The sequence below is a fragment of the Ahaetulla prasina genome, chromosome 3, assembly GCF_028640845.1.
Source record: "Ahaetulla prasina isolate Xishuangbanna chromosome 3, ASM2864084v1, whole genome shotgun sequence".
Classification (NCBI taxonomy): domain Eukaryota; kingdom Metazoa; phylum Chordata; class Lepidosauria; order Squamata; family Colubridae; genus Ahaetulla; species Ahaetulla prasina.
In genome coordinates, this window is record NC_080541.1 from 43,839,895 (window position 1) to 43,865,364 (window position 25,470).

At 33.8% G+C, this 25,470-nt stretch overlaps 1 protein-coding gene across 1 annotated transcript in view; it reads right to left on the bottom strand.

Annotated features, from left to right (window-relative positions):
* Positions 1-25,470, bottom strand: part of C3H8orf34 (chromosome 3 C8orf34 homolog) — an 83,961-nt gene that overhangs the window by 15,672 nt on the left and 42,819 nt on the right. Inside the window, exons 8-12 of the mRNA XM_058176745.1 lie at positions 22,263-22,398; positions 15,814-15,899; positions 15,015-15,088; positions 5,234-5,354; positions 43-536 (exon numbers count right to left, since the gene is read on the bottom strand). Of these exons, the coding sequence (XP_058032728.1) occupies positions 43-536; positions 5,234-5,354; positions 15,015-15,088; positions 15,814-15,899; positions 22,263-22,398 (911 nt within the window). The remainder of the gene's footprint in view (positions 1-42; positions 537-5,233; positions 5,355-15,014; positions 15,089-15,813; positions 15,900-22,262; positions 22,399-25,470) is intronic.

A 25,470-nucleotide genomic window follows, 5' to 3' on the forward strand; every position in this document is an offset into this window, starting at 1 on the left:
AGCTGTGTTATAGTATTGTAATTCTTTTCAAAAAAAACTTACTTCAGACATACTGCTTCTTTGAGTGATATTTCCTAGAGCAACTCCAGTTGTTTCAAGATGCCCTGCAGGACTGGTGATGGTCCTTCCAAGTTGATTCTTTGATATTAAAGACTGGCTTCTTTGCATACTAATGGTTCCTTCTTTGTTTTCTTGGTTGTTAGGGGAAACAAGTCTTTGTAACAAAGTATTTGGGGTTGCAGATCTGTTTAGTGGAGTTGGCAGCCCAGAAGATCTGTTGGTCTGTGTATTGGAAGACTGAGGTCCACTGTTTGTAACACTGGAGACTAGCAGGCTATTGTTGCTGGATAATGGTGGTGATTTGTTTCTTTGAAGCTGGAGCTGAATATCTTTCCCACTCTGAACTGGTCCTGAATCCTGGCTAACAGTAATTTTAAAATTTCCTTGGTGATCTAGCGGAATTATATGAGTTGATTGTCCAGTGGTATTTCTTGATAATCTTCCTTCTTCCCACAACGCTAGGTCCTTTGCAATGTCTGCATATTGCAAAAATTATGCATTATCATGGAAGAAGAAAAATAAGGAAAAACTGTATAATTAATATAATATAATCAGCTTCATTCTAACCTAAGCAAACTGTTATTAGGCTCTACTACTAGGTTGTTTTCAACTGAGAAGACTTGAATGCCTTTTGAAGCATCACTCTTGTGAAACCAGTCACATTGGACTTCTGGCAGAATCTATGATAAGATTCACACTAAAGTGAACTAACTATTTGGTGTTTTGGAAATCCACAGAAAGTCAAAGGGAAAAAAGTATCTGCTTTGATTTCTATACATGAAGTACATTAGAGTATGAGACAGAAAGTTTTCCATTCCATCCAGCTGTTGGATTTTGCATGTTTACTGCACTCTCCTAAGCATGAACATTTGGTGGTCTTTGATATACCCAATGTGAGAGAAGAGGCTTACATATCTTTTGATTTCTCATTCTCTCTAATCAATCAGCCCATTCCAATAAATTATTGTGCTTTTTGAAGAGGTACCAGGAAGAGGTATATTACAGATTCAACGTGAGTCCATGAACTTCATACATATACAAAATCAGCTATTTTTGGAATGCATGACCCCTTCGTTATTTCCCCAAAGTACATCTATCATTATTCAAAGCAGTTTTCTCAGACTTTCTTTCTAAAAGTGAAAATAGCCCTCATGACAAACTCATAAACTGTTCAAATATATAGGGCAAATATATCTGTCATCATCTTCTAAGTAAAGATATATGTGCACATACATAGCCATACATAAACATATTATTACTCCTCTTTTTAATAATCAAAATTAGTTGCAGCACCAAAAGCTCTGCATTTATTTCTCTTTATGATTCCATTCCCTTCTGTACGTTTTGCCCAGTCTAGCTCTTAACAAAAACTTGCGCTGGTTCATACTTCTACCCAAGATCATTTGTGAAACAGAAAATTGTTAATAAGCAGACTTTTCATATTTTAATGGCTATCTGATAATCTGGCAGGTAATAAGATCATAATGTCATAGAGACTGCCTCAAACAATATGAATTGCTATATCCTGATAATCAGTTTGCACCTTTAGACTCCTAAGGAAACTTCTGGAATAAACATACACACAAAGAATAGAATATAAATTATTTGTATAGAAATTAACTCTTATTCCGCTCTCAAACTAGAATAATGTTATTAAATGGGTCTTTCATTCTCAATTACTGTATATTTTCAGATATTTGCCCCAGGTAGTTGATTATTCAGGACTTGCCTGCCTTGAATGCATCCTACCAAACCACAAGCTGCAGATAAAGGATCTTGGCAGAACAGCTGGTTCCTAGTATCACAGGTTGGGATATTATTACCTGGTCAACATTCAGACTTTCTTTACTTGCTATGTCAAATCCATTTATGCTCCTTTCTCTCCTTTAATCACAAGCAGATTTATCAAGCAGTTGTTGCTATATCATTGATATGCTATTTGATATTTCAGCTACACTCTTCTCCCTTATACTTTATTTAATGTTTCACTTTATATTACTTCTCTTTATCTTTATGGCACCCAAAGTAATTCTAGGAGTACTGAATCCTCAGATTTAATTTCACACTTAATGTAGATATAATGAAAGTTATTGCCAGCTAGCCAGACTCCAGTTTCCACTTGTTGACCAAATAGCCTTTCTTTATATTTTCACACAAACAATTATCATGACCAGGAAAAATAACATTCCATAGAACTGTCTACATATGGACATCTTGGTTCAACATACAGAGGTGACAATAGCCCAGCTTGAACCATCCTGTCCTCCATTTATCCATTTAATGTCTTGCTCTCAAATGTGGCTTATACAAGCAGAAATATGCTTTCAGTTCGGCAATGTAATTTTTCACAATTCTCTCTTCCAATGTAACCTCTCAGTTTGAAGTGACCATACATCATTCCAGAGGGAATTCTGATTTTAGAGGTAGCACTGGAAAAATCAAATGCCTGTTTTGCAGGGCAGGTTGGTGAGGTCATACTTTGGGGAGAAAGTTGGGCTCAATGACTTTCAAGCTTTTCCCAATTCCATAACTATAGAAAATAGTAGGAAATTAGAGGCAACCTTAAGTATGGTTTTTACAATAAGCAATACTGCACTGTCTGTTATTTATTTTTATTTACTTATTTATATCCCACCTTTATTATTTTTACAAATAATTCAAGGCAGCAAACATATCCAACACACCTTCCTCCTCCTATTTTCCTCACAACAACCCTGTAAGGTCAGCTGGGCTGAGAAAGAGTGGCCTGGCTGTCACCAGATGACTTTTCATGGCTAAAGTGGGATTAGAATTCACAATCTCCTGCTTTCTAGCCTAGTATCTTAACCACTGGTTCTCTTTCATTAAAGCCTATTTTATTAAAACAAAATTTTTGAAATTACAGTTGAACAGCATTATTAATGAACTTAACAAGATCGCAAAGGATCTCTGATCAAGTCAATGTTTAGTTATAAAAATAATAAGGTCTTATTATTTTTAACAAATTACCATACATTAGGGTGATAATGATTTCAAAATGATTTAGAAGCGTTTAGCATCTCAAGGGTAAAGTGATTCTTAAAGCAGTTGTGCCTTTTTTCTTCCATATTGAAACATGAAAAATAGAACTGCTTTGTTGAACAGAAAGATTCTGTGCTCATGTGAAGTCCAAAACAATTAGTCTGAATCATTCTTGAATGATTCCATTATGATGAATACATATATGAGATCTAATTATACTAGTTATATAGGAAGACACCATTAGAATGTCCTTTAGTCAATAAGAATATGGAATTCATATTATAGTATGTCTTTGATCTTAAAATGATATAACCTAAAGACTTCATTCAAGTTATTTTCGAATAAGTTCTTTTTATGTTAATAGTTTTAATAATTTACCTTGAATTAAGTTTTAAAATATATGTGCAAGCATAAATCACTTGAAATTTATAAAATACGTATTAAAATTTTGGTTTAAGAGATAATAACATGGATATTATAAGTTAAACCAAATGTGGAATGTATCCTCTTTCAATTAAATTAACCTGTGTTTTTGCAAATGGCTTGGTTCATGACTTATCTGCAGTGAAGGAGAGATGGTATGTTGGAAAAATGCAGTATTTATGTTTCAGTTCATTTCAATAACCATTATAATTTTGGCTCAGCTTAAGTTATCTATAAAAACTGATTGGTTATGCTGATAAGTAAAGCATTTAAATCATTTCTCCACAGTTAATTTAACAATTTTAGTACAAAACTGTTTGCATTTATTTAGCATTGAATGTATTCTGATTTTGAACATCAACTTTCACAAATGAAAAACAAAGTATTTCCAAAAGAACAGTGCCAGTAAATAACTTATCAAAGCATGTATTTGGCCCTTTCATTGTTTCATGTCAATGACACTGAATGGGAGGAAGTATTGTACATGTAAGAGAATATTATAAAGCAACCTTTTCAATTATGAAAAGGCTGTGTGGGTAACAAGAGATCCTAACTAATTGCTGGATACTTGAAAAAGAAACTTGAATGTTTCATTATTTGCTGAAAATCAAACACATTTTTGCATTCTTCGAATATTGGAAATAACAAAGAATGCTGTTTCCCATGTTTTCCCGTGTTCATTGTGAATGTCAAGATTATATTTAAATATCAGTGCCTGAATGTCTCTATGGACTGTAGAAAGAACAACTAGAAATAAGAAGTCAGATAGGCTAGGTGAGAAATTCAATAATTAATGGAAGCAACTTAAAACTTCTCATATTTTAAAAATAATTTTTATTGTCTGCCTCCCAAGAACAGCCTAATAAAATATATAGATTTTAATCAGAGAAAGAGATGCTGAATGTTTTTCCTAAATTGATGCAAATGTATTGAAGATACCGTAAGAACAAAACCAGACTAAGAGGTTTTCCTGTTTATTTTAACTAATAACAGCTTAAAAGAGGGTACCCTCATAATAATCAAATATATGAATTTTCTAGCAGAATTATATCTGCCTTCTGCCTTCAGTAATGATGCTAAAAAGTTTACTGTCTGATGATAATAATCAGCCTTAAGTACCTGGTATAATGACTTTTGATTATGGATGTTAGCATTAGATATAAACTATTACTGCATTTCTTAACTTTTCTCTTTTTTCAAGAAGCATTCATCCAGTAGTTTCATTTTTATGCCTTTTAAATTAGGGAAACAAAGGATAAGCAATTGAAATAATTGTTTTCTACAAATGGGAAAAACAAGAGCTTAATAAAGAAACATTCTGTGAAGCTTAAAATAGGAGACTATCCTACTTCCATGACAATTAGTGCTCCATTCCTTTATGTGTTTACTACATCGGTCATCTTTTCTCATGACAATGTCGGTCTTGTAAATATAGCAAAACTAAGAACTTACAGATTATTTTTCATACTCTGGATAAAAGTCAAATGATTTGAGGAAAAATTATCTCCTTCAAAAGCTTTCTAAAGTTATTTAAGAAAATGTATACAGTATTGCCCAACAGCAATAATAAGAATTCATTGGCATACAGTTGTCTCCTTTGATTGCTACATACAATCTTCTGTCACTGCCTGTCTTTAAAACAACAGAGTAGCGCAGTCCTTCAGGTAATCTTTTGTTATCATATTCACCCAAAATATTTATTACATGATTTCTAAATGAAAAGCCTTAAAATCTTGTGCATAACATTTACCAGAGAGGTGTTTTTCCATAGTTTGTAGTTCTTTTGCAGCCAGTGAATCTTCTAATAGTCTCTGACTTGAAGAGTCTCTACTTCTTGAACCCATAATGTCTAGAGTCCAGGCTGGCTGATTCTAGAATAATTAAAGACAAGGAAGAACACAATGATAATTTTGTGAACTGTGGATTCATCTAACATATATCAACTCAAATGGCCCAGTCTTCTAACCACATAATTAAGATAATATCAGTAGTATCAGGTAACCATTTTTAACATTTCCACAAGTTAAGGTCAATGAGTTAAGGTCAAATCCAGATATTTTGTGTAAATTCATTTATTTTACTGAAAGGCATTCAGTTTAGGTCAATATCAAATTGATCTCAGTATGAATATAATCTACTCCTTTAGAGGCAAAGAGCATTTCCAATACCACAATATAATTGCAACAACTCATGACAATAGCAATACCAGTAACAGTTAGACTTAGATATTTTATTTTATTTTATTTATTGAATTTATATTTCTGCCTATTCGCCCATGGCAACTCAAGGCATCTTACAGACTATAAAACGACATTTAAAACAATAAAAATAATAAAAATAATTGCTACCAACCTGCCTTCCATTGAGGACCTGTATACTGCACGAATCAAGAAGAGGGCTGTGAAAATATTTACAGATCCCTCACATCCAGGACATAAACTGTTTCAACTCCTACCCTCAAAACGACGCTATAGAGCACTGCACACCAGAACAACAAGACACAAGAACAGTTTTTTCCCAAAGGCCATCACTCTGCTAAACAAATAATTCCCTCAACAGTGTCAAACTATTTACTAAATCTGCACTACTATTAATCTTCTCATCGTTCCCATCACCAATCTCTTTCCACTTATGACTGTATGACTGTAACTTTGTTGCTGGCAATCCTTATGATTTATATTGATATATTGACCATCATTTGGGTTGTAAATGTTGTACCTTGATGAACGTATCTTTTCTTTTATGTACACTGAGAGCATATGCACCAAGACAAATTCCTTGTGTGTCCAATCACACTTGGCCAATAAAAAATTGTATTCTATATTCTATTCTATTCTAAAAAGAATCAAATTGTAGTGTAATATAATAAAATCACAAATTTGATATCTAAAAGTATAGTTTACTAGAAATCATCTACTGATTTTAGAAGTTATCTTTAAAATAAGAAACTCGAAGTAAATTTGGTAGGTTTTTTTTGCAGACAACAAAATTATAAGCATGTAATTCATGAAAACATAAAAATATTAATTATCTATACTTTAAAATATAACTACTCTTCCAAATTTCTAAATAACATTTGATGATAAATACCAAAACATTCAAATTAAATACTATGTTACTATGCAAGACCATGGGAGAAAGCTATATAAGTTTGTCTTGGAACTGCTCCTGAATAAATATTTATCAGTCTGAGCTTCACAAATATCTTGACAGATATGAAACAAAACTGTTAAAAGATATTCTGTTTTTCATTTAAACATTTACTGATAAAAGACATGTAATCATATTTCCCTAAACCACAGCTATTATATTTTAAAAATGTAGCATAAGGAATGCTAGCCATAACTATATAATCTATTGATATCTAAACCTTGAAGTTCTGCATTAGTACAGAAAAGAAACACTGGCTGCATTTAAGTATCACACCATTCAATTCTGTAAAACCTGTTTAAAAATTCTGACATATTTTCTTACTCAGGAAGAAACTGACTTTGCAAGATTTTCTTACAAAAATGATCCACTGCATAGAGTTTGTTTCCACATCTAACCAACTTACCAAATTATGCATATGGAATAAATGAACTCCACATCCATTAATGGATGAAATCTTTAAACATATATTGCTTTAAAATATGCATGAATGTGAGCAACAGAGTGAGAAGTACAGTAAACGATATCTAGAGAGCCTTGCCAAATTAATGAAAAATAGGTATTCTTTATATCTATACAATTAACATTATATTTGAGGAGAAATTGCTATTCTTAGACTGAACCTACATGTTCAAATCAACAAGATTTATGGATATCCTTCCATCCTTCCTTCCTTCCTTCCTTGTTAAAGGTTGTATGTTCAGCAACATTGGTGTTGCTACATAACTTGGTTCTATTTATTCCTGTTATGATATTCTACTATTGATATGCATAAAACTGTAATTGATTTATTTAGGGTCAAATATTGACAGATGGACCACCTTTTACTGAACAAAAGCTACTTGTCATCTACTGTATGATCAAAGTAAGCAAGGAAGCCTATATTTGCCCAGGAGTGTTGTGAGCTGGGTGATACAGAGTTTATAGATATCAGGCATTATGTACAATATACTTAAGTCAAAGACTAAGGGTGTGGTTGAATGTCTGAAGGTCAAACTTGGTGGTACAAAGAGAATAGCTTCAGCCATTAAAGCATGCTAAGGTGTGTGCTTTTAACTGAGGGAATAGTGGCTTTGCACACGTTGGGTAAATTGGAAATAGAATTTGCACACTATCCCAGGACTGAGGCAACTAGTTATTTATAACCGTATTTGCTCTTATATACATATTGTGTGTGTGTGTGTGTGTGTCTATGTGTGTGTGTATTATACTAATGCACAGTTCAATTGCTATCTCCCTTGATCTTCAATGTCATCAAAGCTACTAATGTCATTTTCTAGAGACTCGCTATACAAAGAAATATAGAGGCCTGAAAATTTACAAAGAACTATTTTGTAGTTTTTAAAGGTAACTATATGCAACTGCAGATTTAATAGTCTTTTTCTAGTATCAATACAGAAACATTAATTGCACACCTAAGATCTACGTTTAACTTTCATTCTTTGTTACTATAACTGTTTTCCCCAAAGCTGAATCTACAGCAGATAGAAAAAAGCAAAGAAAACTAATAGATAATAGGTCATTTAAAATTTGACTCCACAGTGATATCTAGTGGCCCAAAGGAGACTTTCATTGGATGCTGCTGTTAATAACACTGAAACCTCTGTATACATAAAAAATCAGTAATATAATAAAAACAAACCAAATTTTATTTATGGAGGTCAGTTAAGTTCCTTTCAGATAACAGATGGCCATTTTGGCCAAAGATAAACATATCAATATGTCAACTATTTACATTTCTTGGGAAGTGGCCAGACAAATGAAATACTTGGCTGGGCTCTGATGAAAGACTGCAATAGAAAATCTCATATATTTAATTGCATGTATTTAAAAGCTTGGTAGGTTTATGCCTGAAAACATTTATATTGACATGAAACACAGCCTTATCACAAATGCAAGTTCTTAGCTAAGATTTAAGGTGTACTAGTCTGTAATGCTATAACTGATGAAAGGCTTTGGCAGAAGTGATAAAATTTAAGACAAAATAAGTCTATTTTTTGCTGGTGAAAAGAAAGTTATTTTTCAATTTTCTAATTCTTACTTTGTTGCCCGAAATTGCCAAAGTTCATGAAAAGCAATGAAAGATAAAAGGCAACCGGCAATGCTCAAGTCTTTTCGATACAATTAAAATAAATGGAAATCAAGCAAGGGCTATGCCTTTTAAGATAATCACAGAAAATCCAGAGGAAAAGCTAGAATGTGCAAATGTTATTGAGAAGGCTATTGTATTTCATTTTCCCATACCTCCTTTCTCCTTCTCCTTATGGTGATAGAGGAAGAGAGAACCTGGTTCCAAATAATGCTAATATTCTCTTTGATGTTATTGTGACATTTAAAGCCTGATTAAAATATATAAAAATATTTCTTAATGGGCGTTTTTAATTTTTGCCAGCAGAGAAAATGACCAAAATGTCCTTGTCAATGTTACTTTTGGAAATAGCTTTTGACCACTCTCCTAGCTGACTTTGAACTAAGGCAAGACCCCAGCTATTACAACAGTAGAAAGCTGTTGCTCTAATAGATTTAAGATGTATTTGCCAGCAACTAAAGTCAGCCATATGTCAAGGTTTAAAAAGCCTTTTCCAGATTCTTCAATATTTTCTTCACTTACATAATACTTTTTTTTTGTTTTTACTCAGGTTACTACAAGCAAATTCTTTCTGGTATCAATGTTCCAAATTCAAAGACTTCTTTAATTGATTCCTTATATTTTGGACAATTGGAAAAGGGCTTATAGAAAGATTTTTAACAACAACTTATCGAAGGGCAAGATCAACAACACTAATGTCTAATATTCTCTCCCTCCCCCTCTCTCACTCTCCCTCTCTCTTTCTCCTTATTTTAGATTTATATTATCCTCCTTTCAAATAGTCTGGACCAGTGGTTCTTAACTTTTATAGTGCTGCGACCCCTTTAACACAATTCCCCACGATGTGGCGACCCCAACAATAAAATTATTTTCGTTTTGAATTGATCGCGCCTGAAGCCATAGTGGCTAGCGATCTGAACTGCTTGCGATTGCTTTGTGGACGGAGGCATTAAAGCGGAGACTCCTCCCCTATTAAGTTTATCGTGCCTGAAGCCAGATTAGGCTAGCGATTGGGAGTGATTGCAGCTGGCTTGAGAGGGAGACATCAGAGCAAAAATTTCTCTTTTTTAATTCATCGTGCCTGAAGCCGAATTCGGCTAGCGAATTGAAGAGCCTGCAGCTGGCTTGTGGAATCAACCATTGGAGTGCGATTCTTCGACTCGCAAGTATACTTCCCATATTTCCGATGGTCTTAGGCGACCCCTGGCAAATCGTCATTCGACCCCCAATGGGGTCGCGACCCACAGGTTGAGAACGGCTAGTCTGGACAGTGCCTACTGAACACTCTTCCTTTTTTCCCTAGAACAAAAACTCTGTGAGGCTGCTGGACTGGAAGCTATTGATAAAATCTAAAAATTTTCCATTTGCTTACTTGTTGAGCTCTTTTTTTACAAAAAATAAATTAATTAAAAGAAACAAAAGTAATAATTTTGACGTTAAAATATGGAGAATCATAGGAACAAGAAATTGTACTTTAACATGTAAAAATTGAACTTTAAATAGAAACAGTAGGCTAAAAGCAAATTGTTTAATACACTTCAATTCAATCAAGAAGCCCATCCTTTAATTAATACATTTTAATTTATTTTAAGGGCAGCTATGACAGATGAAATGCCTGTTCTAATAGTATCTCTGGTGGCTCCTAATTAAGCTAGAAATACATTTTATAGATTTCCATAAAATGCATTCCCAACACACTTGAAAGGTGCCAAAGTGAGAATTATATATATGAGAGAGAGAGAGAGAGAGAGAGAGAGAGAGAGAGAGAGAGAGAGAGAGAGAGAGAGAGTGAGTGAGTACAGGATTGGGGACAAGATGTTATACTCAGATAGAATGAGCCAATATGAATATGGAAACAGGACAAACTACAACAGCTGTACAGGATCAACATATAAGATGCTCTTAGTTTCGCTATCTTGGGACACCAAATTAAATCATTACTGCTTAATTTGAAAGTCAAAGTAATTGTTCAGAATATAAAAAACAGGGCCCTTCTATATTACTTCTAAGCTTGATTGAATATTTTAGAATTTTTGCTCATTCAGTGTCCTGAATTACTCATGAAAAGCAATTTTCTATCTGGAGAATTTCATTAATCCTCTGTTTGAAACAATACACTTGTCACTTTTATTTAAACAGCCCAGATCCTGTCACTTCTTGCAAAGAAGTCTATGGAGATTCTCAGTCATCCAGGTCATGGTTGCACCTTTCCATTCTTTCAAAGAATTTTATTCTTCTTTTTCCATCTATCTGCCTTGAATAATTATTCTGTTAGTCTTAATACCAATAACCTGGGCTCTCTGCTTTCTTAAGGGAGATGTCTAACATAAAAGTTCAGAGAAATTTGTGGAATAGTTTGAATTTCACGTGCTGATTTTTCTAGTTTTATATCGCAGCTGTGCTATGGTTTGAATTGGAAAAAGGAAAGGTATGACATAGTGATTGGGGGAGAGGGGAGAGAATCAGTAAATACTTCCTTAAATTAAACCTATCTTTTCCTGGGATTGAATGACAGCTCAGAAAAGGGAGGAAATTGTGTAAATCTACCTCCATATGCTTTCCCTTTGAATCTCAATAATTTCCAATGCCATTATTATATACCTATACAGATGTTACATATAATACTGATGCTATTATCAGTAGTATTATAACAACAAAATTCGCTTAGATTAGAGTGCAAGAAAGGCATTCTACAGGTTTCTTATGGCCCGCCATCCCATAAAAACAACTAATTCACCTTTTAAAGATTTTGAAGGCTTGTGGATATAAACAGAAAAGGCGTACCTTTTCCCTTTAATGCATTTTCCTCTTTAAAAATCCCAAGTCCACTACCCTCTTTAAAAATCTCAACTCCAAAGAATCAAGCCCACTTTAGATCCTGGTTTTGCTCATTTTTAGAGTACAGCTTCGAATAAGCTCCTGAACTGGTAGAATTTGAGCATTTCTGTTTTGGATAACAAAAGATAAGTTGTACTATGTCTGTTGTTGCATTCATAGACCTAGTATGCAATTTGAATATTTTTTACAATATAGATAATTTCATCTTGAAAATATTGGCTCTCTGCATACAGATAGGTTTTTTTTCAGCTTATACAAAAAGAAAGACTACATTTTGTACAAGAATTTGCAAGGTTTTTCCTTAAAATATATATATCACAATGTATAGAATTGGCACAACAATGCTTCTGATGTTAAGAAAATTAAAAAGTACTAAGGAAAAGGTATTTCAAAATAATTAATAGAAAATTAAAACATGGAAATTGTTTAATAATTAGCTTCTTCCAAATTTTATTTATTCACCTGAATTTTTTATTCTAAATATTTTACTACCAGCAAATTTATGAAATAATTTTACAACACAGAAAAAAACACAGTCTGCAGTAATCAGTTTAAAATTTCCAAAATAGAAATACTTGTCACAAATATTTCAAAATGCACTAAAATATTGTTTATAATCTCATGAATTAATTCCCTTTTTTTGCTAATCCTGTTGAAGGAGATGTTAAGAAAGTTGATTAATATTCAACTAAGAACTAATGAAATATTTAGTATGCCGGATTTTTCTAAGCTTTCTGCAGTAAGAGTTCTTCTATATACTATTCTTCTGTAGTAAGAATTTTGTTCCATGAGCTATTCGTGCACATGCTGGAATTAATTCATTTTCTACTATTACCTAAAAATAAGGATCCTCCCCAGAGCTTTGTTTAGTATTGCAATTATTTGTAATCCTTAAATCTAAAATTAGAATTTGTTTTACAACAAATGATATCTAACTGAAATTATAACTTCTGTCCTGTATGTCAAAAGCAACCTGTCAGCACATTGTTAATATAAGTAACATTGAGATGGTTCTTCTCAAACCATGATTCAAGCTAATCAAATACAGGAAAGTGACAGAAAAAGGAGCCAGGTAATTTAATAATCTGAAGTAGTTCATTGGTGTGTAAGAGTGAGGGAAAAGAAAACACAATCCGGCTTTCAAGATTCTGTTAGTATACGCTATAGCAATAAAGTATAATTCCAATTAATTAATGCACAGATTAATACAACTGATTTAAATGTTGTCACTCATGGACTGGGGACAAGATGACAGCAACAACATAGGGACAAGGCAGAAAAAATTGCTGGCAGATTAGATCAATTAGAAAAACTCTTAACCTCCAGTAGTGTTGATGTGACCCAGTAGGCTTTCCAGTGAAAAGACATTACCAAACAGAGCAGGAACAAACATTATTGGCCAATTTTTCTTTTGATTTGGCAGACTTGGGGAGCATTAAGACAGGGATTTGGAGTGTTTCACGGATTCTGTATGTTTCTATTCTTACCTTTATATGCTGTATATCATGAAATTTTTCCCATGCTTCATTTTATTTATTTATTCGTATCCCACCTTTTATTATTTTTTACAAATAACTCAAGGCAGTGGACATGTCCAACCATTTTCTTCCTTTTTCACAATAACAGTCCTGTGAGGTGAATTGGGCTGAGAGAATCTGAGTGGCCAAAAATCACCCAGTTGGCTTTCATGGCTAAGGCGGGACTTGAACTCATGGTCTCTCACTTTCTAGCTGGTGTCTTCACCATTAGACCAAATGGTTTTATCCCATTGTCTTGCTTTTCCCAAGGCCACAGTGACATCACAGCTTCCAAAGAGACCAGCATAAATTTTATTTTCTTATTAAAAAATGAAACTTTAGGAAGAAGAGGGAAAAGCAGACTAGTTGTAGTTACATAAATAATTTTGCAGTTGCCAGAAAACACAGTGTATGTTGTTTTTTTGACTGCACTATAATATTGGAGAAACCAGAATGACCTCATCAAATCTGATCTCCAGAGTTTAAAAGATAATTTCACAGCTGGAATCCTTACTTGGTTAAAGCTACATCCTTTATCTCCAGATATGACTTTCCATTGTCAAAATATAAAACGGTTGATTGCCATGTTATACATTGTTTAAAAAGAAAAAAATGTTTCTTTTGATTCACAGCCCATCTTTAACTTGGCTGAAAGGAAGGGGGGAGGGAGGGAGGGAGGGAGGGAGGGAGGGAGGGACGAAGGAAGGAAGGAAGGAAGGAAGGAAGGAAGGAAGGAAGGAAGGAAGGAAGGAAGGAAGGAAGGAAGGAAGGAAGGAAGGAAAAGCTGTAGGCTAAAATTTAAGAAACCATTTAAATTTAGTTTTAAAGGTAAATATTATCACTCCTAGATTTAAATGATTTTTCATTTAAATGATTCAGTTGAGTTTGTTTTACCTGTATCAGACTGTATCCTATATATAATGTTAAAATTATAAGGTTTATTGAATAAAAATAAAATATGAAAAGACAGAAATGAAGATATTAATGTGCCTTACTAACAATAATGTGAATTTGGCCTGTTTTCCAAGTGTCTGATTTTTTATTTTGTTCCTATCCTGTTCAAACTTGTAAACCTTATATTGAAATTTTGTATCACATGAAAAAAAAAATCCAAAATTAAAATGTGATTCCACTGATTCAGCTCAAAAACAAGTCACACTGCTTAAGCTTATCTCCATTGTTACAAAGCATAGTTAATGCTACTATAAAAATGCATTTGAGAAATGAATGTCACTATAATTTCTGAAGAATAAAAGCTAAAATTCTTAGGTTATATTATTACAATACAATACAATACAACACAACATAACCTATATACATATATATTTAAAATAGTGTATCAGCTACCCAGGTCAATATTATTCAAACTAACTGATCATGTCAAGTAGGCTGTCAGGTAAGTTGGTGTGTAACACTTTCCAGGTAATACAGCTGTCTGTCTGTATTTTGTGTGCATGTCTATGTCTATGTGTGAATATATATGTGTGCATGTAAGTATATGTGTGTTTACATAAATACATACATACACACAAATATTTGGATTCAAAGAAAAAAATAGTTCAAAATTCACATATCCAAACTGGTGGCAGCTCCTTAAAGTATTTGCACACAATCCCAGAAAAATATTTCATTTAAGAAAGTGCTGGCAGATATTATGGGCATATTCTTGTGAGCACTGAATTACTTTTTCCCTTTTGAATCCAGATAGCTGCACGGGTAAAATATTTGTGGTTTTATGTATACTGATTAGTTAAAAGTTTGAATTTAATCCATAATGGGCTTGTACTATGAGCTTTAGACTAAAATATTAATTATTTAAATATTATTAAATATTAATCGAGACATTCCAATTTTTCTATTACAACTAGCTGAAATGGAAATAAACTGGAATGTATTATGTAATATTCAGGACAGTACCTATAAAGTGTTCTTCTTACCAGCTCAGTTACTTGGGATACGTTCTCCAATTCATCAATACTCTCCATTGATATTTCTGTCCCAGGCTCTGATACTGTTTAAAACAAAGAAACAAGAATATCAAACTAGGACAACAAGTAACATCAACCCAATAATCCATTAGTTTTTTAAAAAGTTACTATGGATAATGTCAGTTGTTAATTCATGGAGGTAGCACTTTTGAGGGGGAAATTATTAGAGCCCTGGTGGTGCAGTGGTTATAATGCAGTATAGCAGGCAAACTCTGCCCACAGCCTGAAGTTTGATCCTGGGGGGGCTCAAGGTTGACTCTCCTTCCATCTTTTGAAGTTGGTAAAATGAGGACCCAGATTGTTGGGAGAAATATGCCACTGTAAACCACCCAAGAGTGCTGTAAAGCACTATGGGGCAATAAATAACTCTAAGTACTATTGTTATAGCTATTATGTCGGGTGCTGTTTTTGCTTTAACCAAAGAAAAATAAGACCCGACTGAGACAAATTCAACTTAACTTCAGCTTTCAAACTGAAAATGTAAGATGACTTCACTGTGTAAAAAAGAACTAGGGAAGTCATTTTATATAACCTTTTTTAAATAAAATCCATTCATTTGAAATTAAAATCCATATTGTAATCCTCGCCAGTTTTATCCATTATATATGATTTGTATTTTCCATTTATTCTCAGTGCTTAGAATTTAATTATTTCCAAGTACTGATTCACAACCTTTTTCTTGAACTCCTGAGGTAAAGGAGGGATACAAAGGTAACAACTAAATAAATGAAACAATCCAAAAAATTACCAACAGATTCTGGTCCTTCTTGCTCAAATGCACGAGAGACAACAGACGGATCCTCTGCACTTTCTGTCAAAGTATCTCCTTGCAATCTAGATGATTTAAAACAGAAACATGGTGCTGCTATTAGAGAGACTTTCTATATGCAAATATCATACAAGTCTGGGTTTAATGATGCCTTTATCTATTCCCGATTCTAGGTCTTTTGTACATTGAGCCATTTAATTGGCTTTTTCAGGTTCTAGAGAAAATGCTGTGTAATTGTGGAGCATATAGTACATCACTAGCAAACTCATGAAATCAAAGTGCCCTACACTTTGTTATTATTCCCTTGTGTTCTTCTGAATTTCTCTTAGGGTTAAACCTGCCTGCGAAGTGACCTTTTAGGAAAAAAATATTCTTGCTCTTTATAAAAATTAAACTCAGGAAGGGAATAATAATAATAATAATAACAACAATAACAACAACAACAACAACAAGGTGGAAGGGACCTTGGAGGTCTTCTAGTCCAACCCCCTGCCCAGGCAGGAAACCCTATACCAAGCAAGAAGAGGACCTTCTGCGCACAAATTCCAATCATGCCTTTTATAATTTTGTTAACAATAAACTTAAAGACTCAAGATCCATCCCACCACTAAAAGATTCTAACAACAAAGAATGCAATGATGAAACAATTAAAGCCAACCTCTTCAACATTTTCTTTGGCTCAGTTTTTGTTAACTCCGATAACACATACCCAACATTCCACAAACGTGCCAGCAATGATTATGATGACTTAACTCATATAGATTTCACAGAAGATAACGTTGGAAAAGGTCTTCATAACTTAAAACCATCGCTATCTATTGGACCCGATGGACTATGTGCATACTTCTTAAAAAAACTTTCCATTAATATAGCAGAACCCCTAAGTATTATCTTTGATAAAGCTTTCACTACCAGTTCCCTTCCCAAACTTTGGTCACTTGCCACAGTCATCCCTATCTTCAAAAAAGGAGACCCCAGCTTAGTCAAAAATTACAGACCAATCTCTCTATGCTGCGTCACCTGCAAAGTCATGGAATCAATCATCAACCAATCCATTACCTCACACTTAGAAGCAAACAACCTACTCTCCAATAAACAATTTGGTTTCAGGAAAAAATTATCATGCAACTTACAACTTTTACACTGTAAAAACTTATGGACTATAAATCTTGATCAAGGCAAAACAATAGATGCAATCTACATAGACTTCTGCAAAGCTTTTGACTCAGTAGTACACGATAAACTTCTCCTAAAACTAAAATCCTATGGCATTTCAGGACCCCTTCACAAATGGATATCTGTTTTTCTGTCTAACAGACAACAAATGGTCAAAATTGGCAATGCTCTATCAAATCCTGTTCCTGTCAAGAGTGGCGTTCCTCGAGGCAGCGTCCTTGGACCAACACTCTTCATACTATACATTAATGATCTTTGTGACCATATCTCAAGTAATTGTGTTCTCTTTGCTGACGATGTCAAACTATTTAACACCACTGATAATACATCTATCATTCAAAAAGACCTTGATCATCTAACCGCTTGGTCTAAAACTGGCAACTCCAAATCTCAACCAGCAAATGCTCAGTCTTACATATAGGAAAAAAGAATCCAAACACTAAGTACTCGCTTGATGGACATTACCTTACAGATGACCCCCATCCCGTTAAAGACCTTGGAGTTTTCATGTCAGATGATCTAAGTGCCAAAGCCCACTGCAAATACATAGCAAAAAAGGCTCTAAGAGTTGTAAACCTAAGCTTGCGTAGCTTCTTTTCCAAAAACAGTACACTACTAACCAGAGCATGTAAAACATTTGCTAGACCAATTCTAGAATACAGCTCACCTGTTTGGAACCCTCACCATATCTCTGACATCAATACAATTGAACGTGTCCAGAAATATTTTACAAGAAGAGTTCTCCTTCCTCTGTAAACAACAAAATACCTTATCCCACTAGACTTGAAATCCTGGGCTTGGAAAACTTGGAACTCCGTTGCCTTTGACAAGACCTAAGTTTAACTCATAGAATCATCTATTGTAATGTCCTTCCTGTCAAAGACTACTTCAGCTTTAATTGCAATAATACAAGAGCAACCAATAGATTTAAACTTAATGTCAACTGCTTTAATCTAGACTGCAGAAAATATGACTTCTGTAACAGAATCATCAGTGCTTGGAATACTTTACCTGACTCTGTGGTCTCTTCTCATAATCCTAAAAGCTTTAACCAAAAACTTTCTACTATTGACCTCACCCCATTCCTAAGAGGACCATAAGGGGCGTGCATAAGCGCACAAACGTGCCTACCGTTCCTGTCCTATTGTTTTTCTTTTCTTCTTCCTATATATATATATATGTGCTTATACCTTTATATACTATATAACCTTTCTGTATGATACTTACATATATTGTTGTGACAAAAAAAAATAAATAAATAAATAAATAAATAAAAAATAAAGCCCTTACTTTAATCATCTTCCAGTAGCAATTGAAGTCTCTTCTCAAAATCCCAAAAACTTCAACCAAAAACTGTCTACTATTGACTTCACCCCATTCCTAAGAGGCGTGCATAAGAGCACAAAAGTGCCTACTGTTCCTGTCCTATTGTTCCCTTTCATTATATTAAATTAATACAGTTGTTGCATACTTTTGCTTACATATTATGTTTGTGTATACCGTTGTGACAAAATAAAATAAAAAAGTCAGAGCTCTTCCAGTGGGTGGGTGTTTGGAGTTTCATGTTTGTTTTTTGCTTCGCTTGGCTGGGTTGTTTTTCGGATTTGGGGTTTCTATGTTTTACTGTATTGCATTCTGGGTGATGTAATGTTTGTATTATTGTGAAATTGCAAAGAGTACATCAAGGTCAAATGTGATAAAAGAGCTAGTTGGGTGTAGTGGTGAAGATGCTGAGTTAGAAACTGATCTGGCAGATCTGATCTATTTAAAGGTTACCATTTAAAATCTCAACAATTTTTTTTTACAGAAAAAAAAGGCAAACTGGATTTTTAGATTTAGCTCTGAAATATAATTTGTCAAAACAAATAGAAAACATTCTTGTAAATTTGTCTTCTAAAAGTTTGAAACAAAACCCTCAAGGAGATAGATATATAATATACATTATAAAAGTGATAGACAGTTATTTTTCTTTTCCCTTACATTGAGAGCAATTCTTTATGACAATCTCTAGAACGTTTTAAAACTGGGAATGTTTTGATTATCACATTAATATTTTATTGTGTTATTTTTGGATTTATTCAGTGGGAAAATATGGTCAACTAGGGAAATTCCACCTCCCATGAGATTTTGATTAAGCTGCAACATAAATCTTCTCTCTTATTTCTCCAAGATAAAGCTCAGATTTTTAGACATTTCTTTCACAGGAGAAATTCACAGGGTGTTCACCATGAAACTGATTGAGCAGCATTGGATTCAAAATTACTGTTTTTCATTCACTATACACATTTGCTATTTAGCCACAATTTAAGCAAAAGTACTGAGGTTAAAAAGACTTAAATGCATGTAAACAAATAGTTTATATTACACAATTACTTTATCTTTTACTTTCTGTAACCATGTGTCTGAAAAATGTTCACTAAATTCAAAGATACCAAACAGACCAAGAAAGCTAGTCCTGTGCTTATATACACACACAAATGCCCTTCTGAATTTATTGGGACCTATGTGAGAAGTGATTTCTCTTTGTGCTTCATAATTCACACTCAAAAATGTCTCCACTTTTTATGAGATTTTTTCACCAAATCCAAAAATGATTGACATGATATTTAATATTATGAAGGAAAAATATAAATGACATCAAGGGAAGAGGCTATATTATAAACATTTCAAAGGAAAAATACTGTTATCACAAAAATTATGGGATTGGGTATATCATATTTCTATAATATGTTTTATTAATAATGTTCTGTATTTCTCTATAGACCAAATATTTCTAGAGCTAATCAGCATGCAATGCTTATAAACTGTCTGTCAACCATTTTCTTTTATATATTTAATCTATTGAAAATATGAAACAGAAACATCTTCTGGCAATAAAAGTAATTTCTTTGAAACCCAATATTGCCCAATACTGCAGGGTTTGGATCATCTGAGAGCTGAGAAAACTGTATTGAACTTTTGCTCTCTTAAAGTCCAGAGTTATCAGTAAGAACTAGTGCTAATGTGAGTCTGCTTTGACAACCATTTCCAGAAACAGCATCCAATTCTTCCCTTTGAACATGCAAGTAGGAGTGAGTCTTACATCAACCTTCACTCATTGGTTCATTTTTCCCAGCGGGAAAATGAACAAGCATCAGTGGCTGACAAGCTGAACAGCTCCCTGTAAAAGGAGCTGCAATCTCGGGCAGCCCTCAGTTCGTAGTTATTTTTGTTGTTGTTCCTGTTGCCTGAAATAAAGGGTTGTTTTACTTCATTACGATTATCCTGCCTCTCTTTTTGTGTCTGGACTAAACAATTTGTCTTAGAAATTAGACAACAGAGGGACATGAAAAAAAATTTACAGAGAAAATTTGTAGGTATCTTGCACATCACTTCAACTAATTCATATCTAAATGTATGTTAAAGTTTGCTATTTGCCTAATATGTTAATAGATAGAATAGAAATACTTTTTTCCAAAGAAGTAAATATGGACAAAATTAACACTCATTATAAATCTGAGGTCATATATTAGTGTTGGCAAACCTTTTCAGCATCGAGTGCTGAAACGGGAGCGTGCACATGCACACACATACATGTGTGCTGGAAACCGGAAGAGCAGATGCCCAGTGCACATACACGCATCAGGAAGATGATCTTCCAGTTTCCAGTGTGCGCATGCACACCAGCCACCAGAAGACCAAGTGGCTGGAGCATATATGTGCTCCAGAAACCAGAAGATCATCTTCTCGGCTCACACATGCGCACCGGGTGGCTGCTTTTCCAGTTTCCAGCACTCTCGTGTATATGAAGATCAGCTGGCTGGCATGCCGGAGTCCGGAAGAGCAACAGGTGATGGCTCGCGTGTCCAGAGAGATGGCTCTGCATGCCACTTCCAGCACGCACGCCATAAGTTTGCCATCATGGTCATATATCTTACATGACTTACAGTACCTCTAACTTTACTGGTATTGTTGATTATATTTTTTTCAAACACAGCTAGAACAGTTTTTCTGTTGTCATTAATTGGAACTGATGATTTAGCCTTGTTTGTGAAAAGCAAATGATACAGGAGAGAACCAAATTGTCAAAGAAGTATACACTAATCTCTTTAATGGTTACTGTGTAATATTTGCATCATATAAAATGCAAATTGGCAGGAAATAACAAGAAGATGGTAAAGACTACTTACCATTAATGTTTTTACTCATTTCCACCACTTACCAACAGAGTTGGCTAATACTGCTGCTGAAAAGCCCTGCTCGAAAATGAAGTTTTGACAAAGAAATCAAAGGATGTGTAATGTTACCTTTTCAGTTGATTTTGCTGCTCCAAATTTTGGCTGTCACACTACATATGGAAAAAATAAGTTCCAGCTGTCCAAGCCAGAAAAGCTTCATTCTGATTTGATCTTTCCAAAGATTTAGGATTATGCAGTATTTATAAGGCAACTTCATGAACTCCCAGAAGATATTCATGCAACCAAATCTTCATTTACACAGGTGTATTTCTGAGCCTGCATGTACTTTAAACCATCCTCAAAGAGCCGTGGAATGCAAGTTAATCGGCAGAAAAATTAAAATAATCTCAGTTTGCGATGTAAGGTTGCCTTGTAACAATTTGGTATGCTTTTACTGTGAACGTTGTAAAGTGTAAAAACAAGGCCACCAATTCTATCTCCATCTTAAATGAGGCAGTCCTCATTTAGCAACCACAATTAACAATTCAGAGGTTAAGCAAAGTGGTTGCTAAGTGACTTTGCTCACAATTTTACACAGGACAAAGCAGACCGTGTGACCACAATGACAAACACCTGACTGAGAGAGAGAGAGAGATGCTGTAAAGGTTGTAAATATGGGTATTGGTTGCAAAACTACTTTTGCAAAACTACCATAGTGACTGCAAATGGTTGCTATCATGGCAGTCGCTAAGTGAGGACTACCAATACATTCAACAGCAGTAGTAGGAAAAGTAAAATACATTGTTCCAAATGACTTCGTCCCATTCAGATTAAAGCTCCTCCTTCTAAACCTTCTGTATTCTCAGATCCAAAGAAAGTCTCAAATAATAAACACAGTGCCACACCTTAGATGAAAAACAATGCAAATCTGAAATAAAAGTTAAAATGGATAGTTTCTATATCTGTATAAGGTGAGAGGCATATAAATTTAATAAATAAGAAAAATAGCTCCGATAAAAGTGAATATTTCTCTTTCCCAGACTCAACAGGTGGTGCTGTAAATTCCACTAAAGTCCTACAGTATCTAATATTTACCTGGCACATCTTGCACAGATGTTCAGGGTGACTTTGGCTTGTGGTTCAGCTGTATGTGAACTTCGAGTTTGGTTAAATTTGCTTCCAGTAGACACCACACTGGTTACCCCTTCCATTCTTAAATCATCAAGATCTTCTGTAAAGGAAATGATTTAAAAAAAAAATAAAAGTACAGTTAAACACTTAAATAATATAATGTAATATATTCATTATAAAAATCCTTATAGAAATCCTCATGGTAAAACAAATGTGGAATCTGGACAAAAGAAAGAAGGGGAAGCGATTGCTAATGGGTGTTGCTGTCCGTTTCCTGAGTACCGCAGATCACACACTATGCTGCTGAGTGACACTGGTTGCCCCCTGAGTGTGATCGGACAGTTGCTTCCATTGACCTTGGTGAACAAGGAAGAATGTAAGAAAGCCAGATTCCGCAGAGCAAGCAAACAATGTAGCTTGTCACGGAGGAGCATTTGAAGATCCTTCACTTAGCTTATCTTCCCATTCTTTTTAGGATTGCAAAGGTAATGTGGGATCAGGACTAAAGACAATCAAGGAATCCCATCCTTCAACTAGCCCAGTTTGTAGTGTGTGTGTGTGTGTGTGTAGACAAAATAAACATCAAGATCAATTGAGATAATAAACTCCCAAAGTTCCAATCTATATTTTAACCACTTGAGATTAAAGAAGCAACAAGAGATTGAACTTCGAGTCTCGGAACAAAAAAACTAGTAGAAACTTTTCAAAAAGTAAAAAAACCAGGTTGTTGTTTTTTTTATTATAGAATGATAGATAGAATGTGAACAATGTCAAAATAGTAATTCCTGCTGTGATTCGCTTTAATTTGGATAAAAAGAACTCTGCATATACTCAAATGAAATTCACAATTACAGCAAATAATCAGAGATGCATAGGCTAATAAGAAATTCCATTTAAGTATTTGTAGGCTGATGCTTGATTAAGAAATTAGCAGTTTGATCAGCCCTCTTAAAATAGGCTTTGGTAATATATGTCTTTATGAATTTTTATGAGTTTCAATTTAAAATGCTCTATACATTTTTATAACCTTACAATGTAGGCTAAGATTTAAAACATAAAATTCTACACCTTTTCCTTTCCTTTGCCAATTCTTCAAAACATAGAATAAGAGACTATTTCTGATATAGAAGCATTATTTGGAGAATATATTATCTTCACTCAGCAAATCTTGGGATAGCAATCTCAAACATATTCCAGTAAGATTTAATTTTCATGAGAAAAGTCTAAACCTGCATCACATCTTTCAACAAAAGATTATAGGAGGCAAAAAACACTAAAAAAATACAGTATATTTTTAGAAACACAAAGACTACTATCATGTTGGATTATAAAATATTTTCTCTAAATTATTCTGCTTTTGAAAACCAATCTACAGTCGATAGGCTTAAGTCTGCAGCCTATTGCACAATATATCTTTCTTCAAAACATTTCCTTCATAACATATATCCAGATGTAATATCTTTTAAAAAATCATTGCCAATGCGCTCAAACTCTAAATTACTGAATACATTTCTTTCATTGTATTTTTTAAAAAATATCTCTAAGTAATCTGGAAGAATTTACAGTGTAAATCAAATTTGCCATCATAATTTTTTTTATGTCCTCATAATTTAAATAAAGTGGTCCATGTAGAGTTAGGCTTTGCCGATTTGCCAAGTAATCTGCTAGAAATATATATAATTTTCCATTTAAAATGTTAAAATATCACAAATCAATTATGATTTGTAAATATAATAGTATCCCATTTAGATCAATTCTAAAAGGCTTTAACATTTTCAACTGAAAGGTTAATAATTCATACCACAGTCCAACTCACCTCACAGGGTTGTTGTTGTGGGGGAAACAGGAGAGGAAGGTATGTTGGATATGTTTGATACCTTGATTTATTTATAAAAATAATAAAGGCAGGAAATAAATAAAATACATAAAATAAAATAAAAGTATCAGAGACTGGCTAAAATGGATGCCACAATATTTTTGTATGAAAACCAAATGCTAGATTATATGGACATGTTTTTTATAATAATTTTATTCATTTATAATACAAGGAAAATACATACAAAGAAAATACAAAAGTAAATAATAGGAAAAATAGGGAAGGCAAAAGAGAAGAGAAAAGTGGGGGAAAGAAAAGGGTAAAAGAAAGAAAAGGCATTGACTTCTGACTCCCTTTGGTGCAGTAGAATAAGGCATTAACATCAAACCTTTTACTTTTAAAATACCGTAGTTTAAACTAGCCATTTCTGTAACAACAAATATATCTAATTGGTAAAACTCAAAATCAAAGTTTCATTTCTTTTTCCACCTCGAGCACAAAGTCTAGAAGCAGTTTCCAATAGAAATAAAAGTATTTGTATTTTTTTCTTGGCTCAAAGCAGTCAATTTAGCCATCTCTGCTAACTCCATCAAGCTCTGCAACCATTTGTCCATTGTGGGGGTTGAGGTGACCTTCCATTTCTGTGCGTAGAGTAGTCTTGCTGCTATCAACATGTATAACATCAAATTTATATGGACATGTTTTAAGAGAGAATTTTCATTGCTAAGCAAGCTGGTTGTTAGGTGAGTTGGGCCCCGTAATTGTGGGGATATTGTAACAGTTGTAAGTATGAGGACCAATAGTAGGTCACTTTCTTCAGTGTTGTAACTTTGAATGATTGCTAGCTAATGGATATAAGTCAAGGACTACCTGAATCTCAAACAGCCTTTAAGGTTCCAGATTCAAAACAATTTTATAATGAACCCTGGAGCTGATTATCGAGAAAAAACAGCTCTAAACCTACTGGTGGATGTGCAAGGGTAATTCAGAATCTACTTTAAAATTCTGACAATTGAATTATAAGTTCACATATTGAACATTCTAAGTATTGCAAAGTCTCATGGAAACATAAAGAGTGGCAACTCTCACTTTGACTATTTCACAAATCTGGAACCCAAATTTTAATTTATGTCAACATTTTATACTTTTTCCTGTCATTAAGGTAGCAAAAATGCATAAGTGATACTGAAGAAATATATCTAGTGTAAAAGATAAATTAACTGGAAATAGGCAAATGAATACCAGAGTTGATGGGAGTTGGCCAGTATGTAATGTAATAAATATAAAAGAAAAAAATACAAACATATATGTCAACATAGTTGTGGACGTTTCCATGTAATTAATAAAGCATAATTT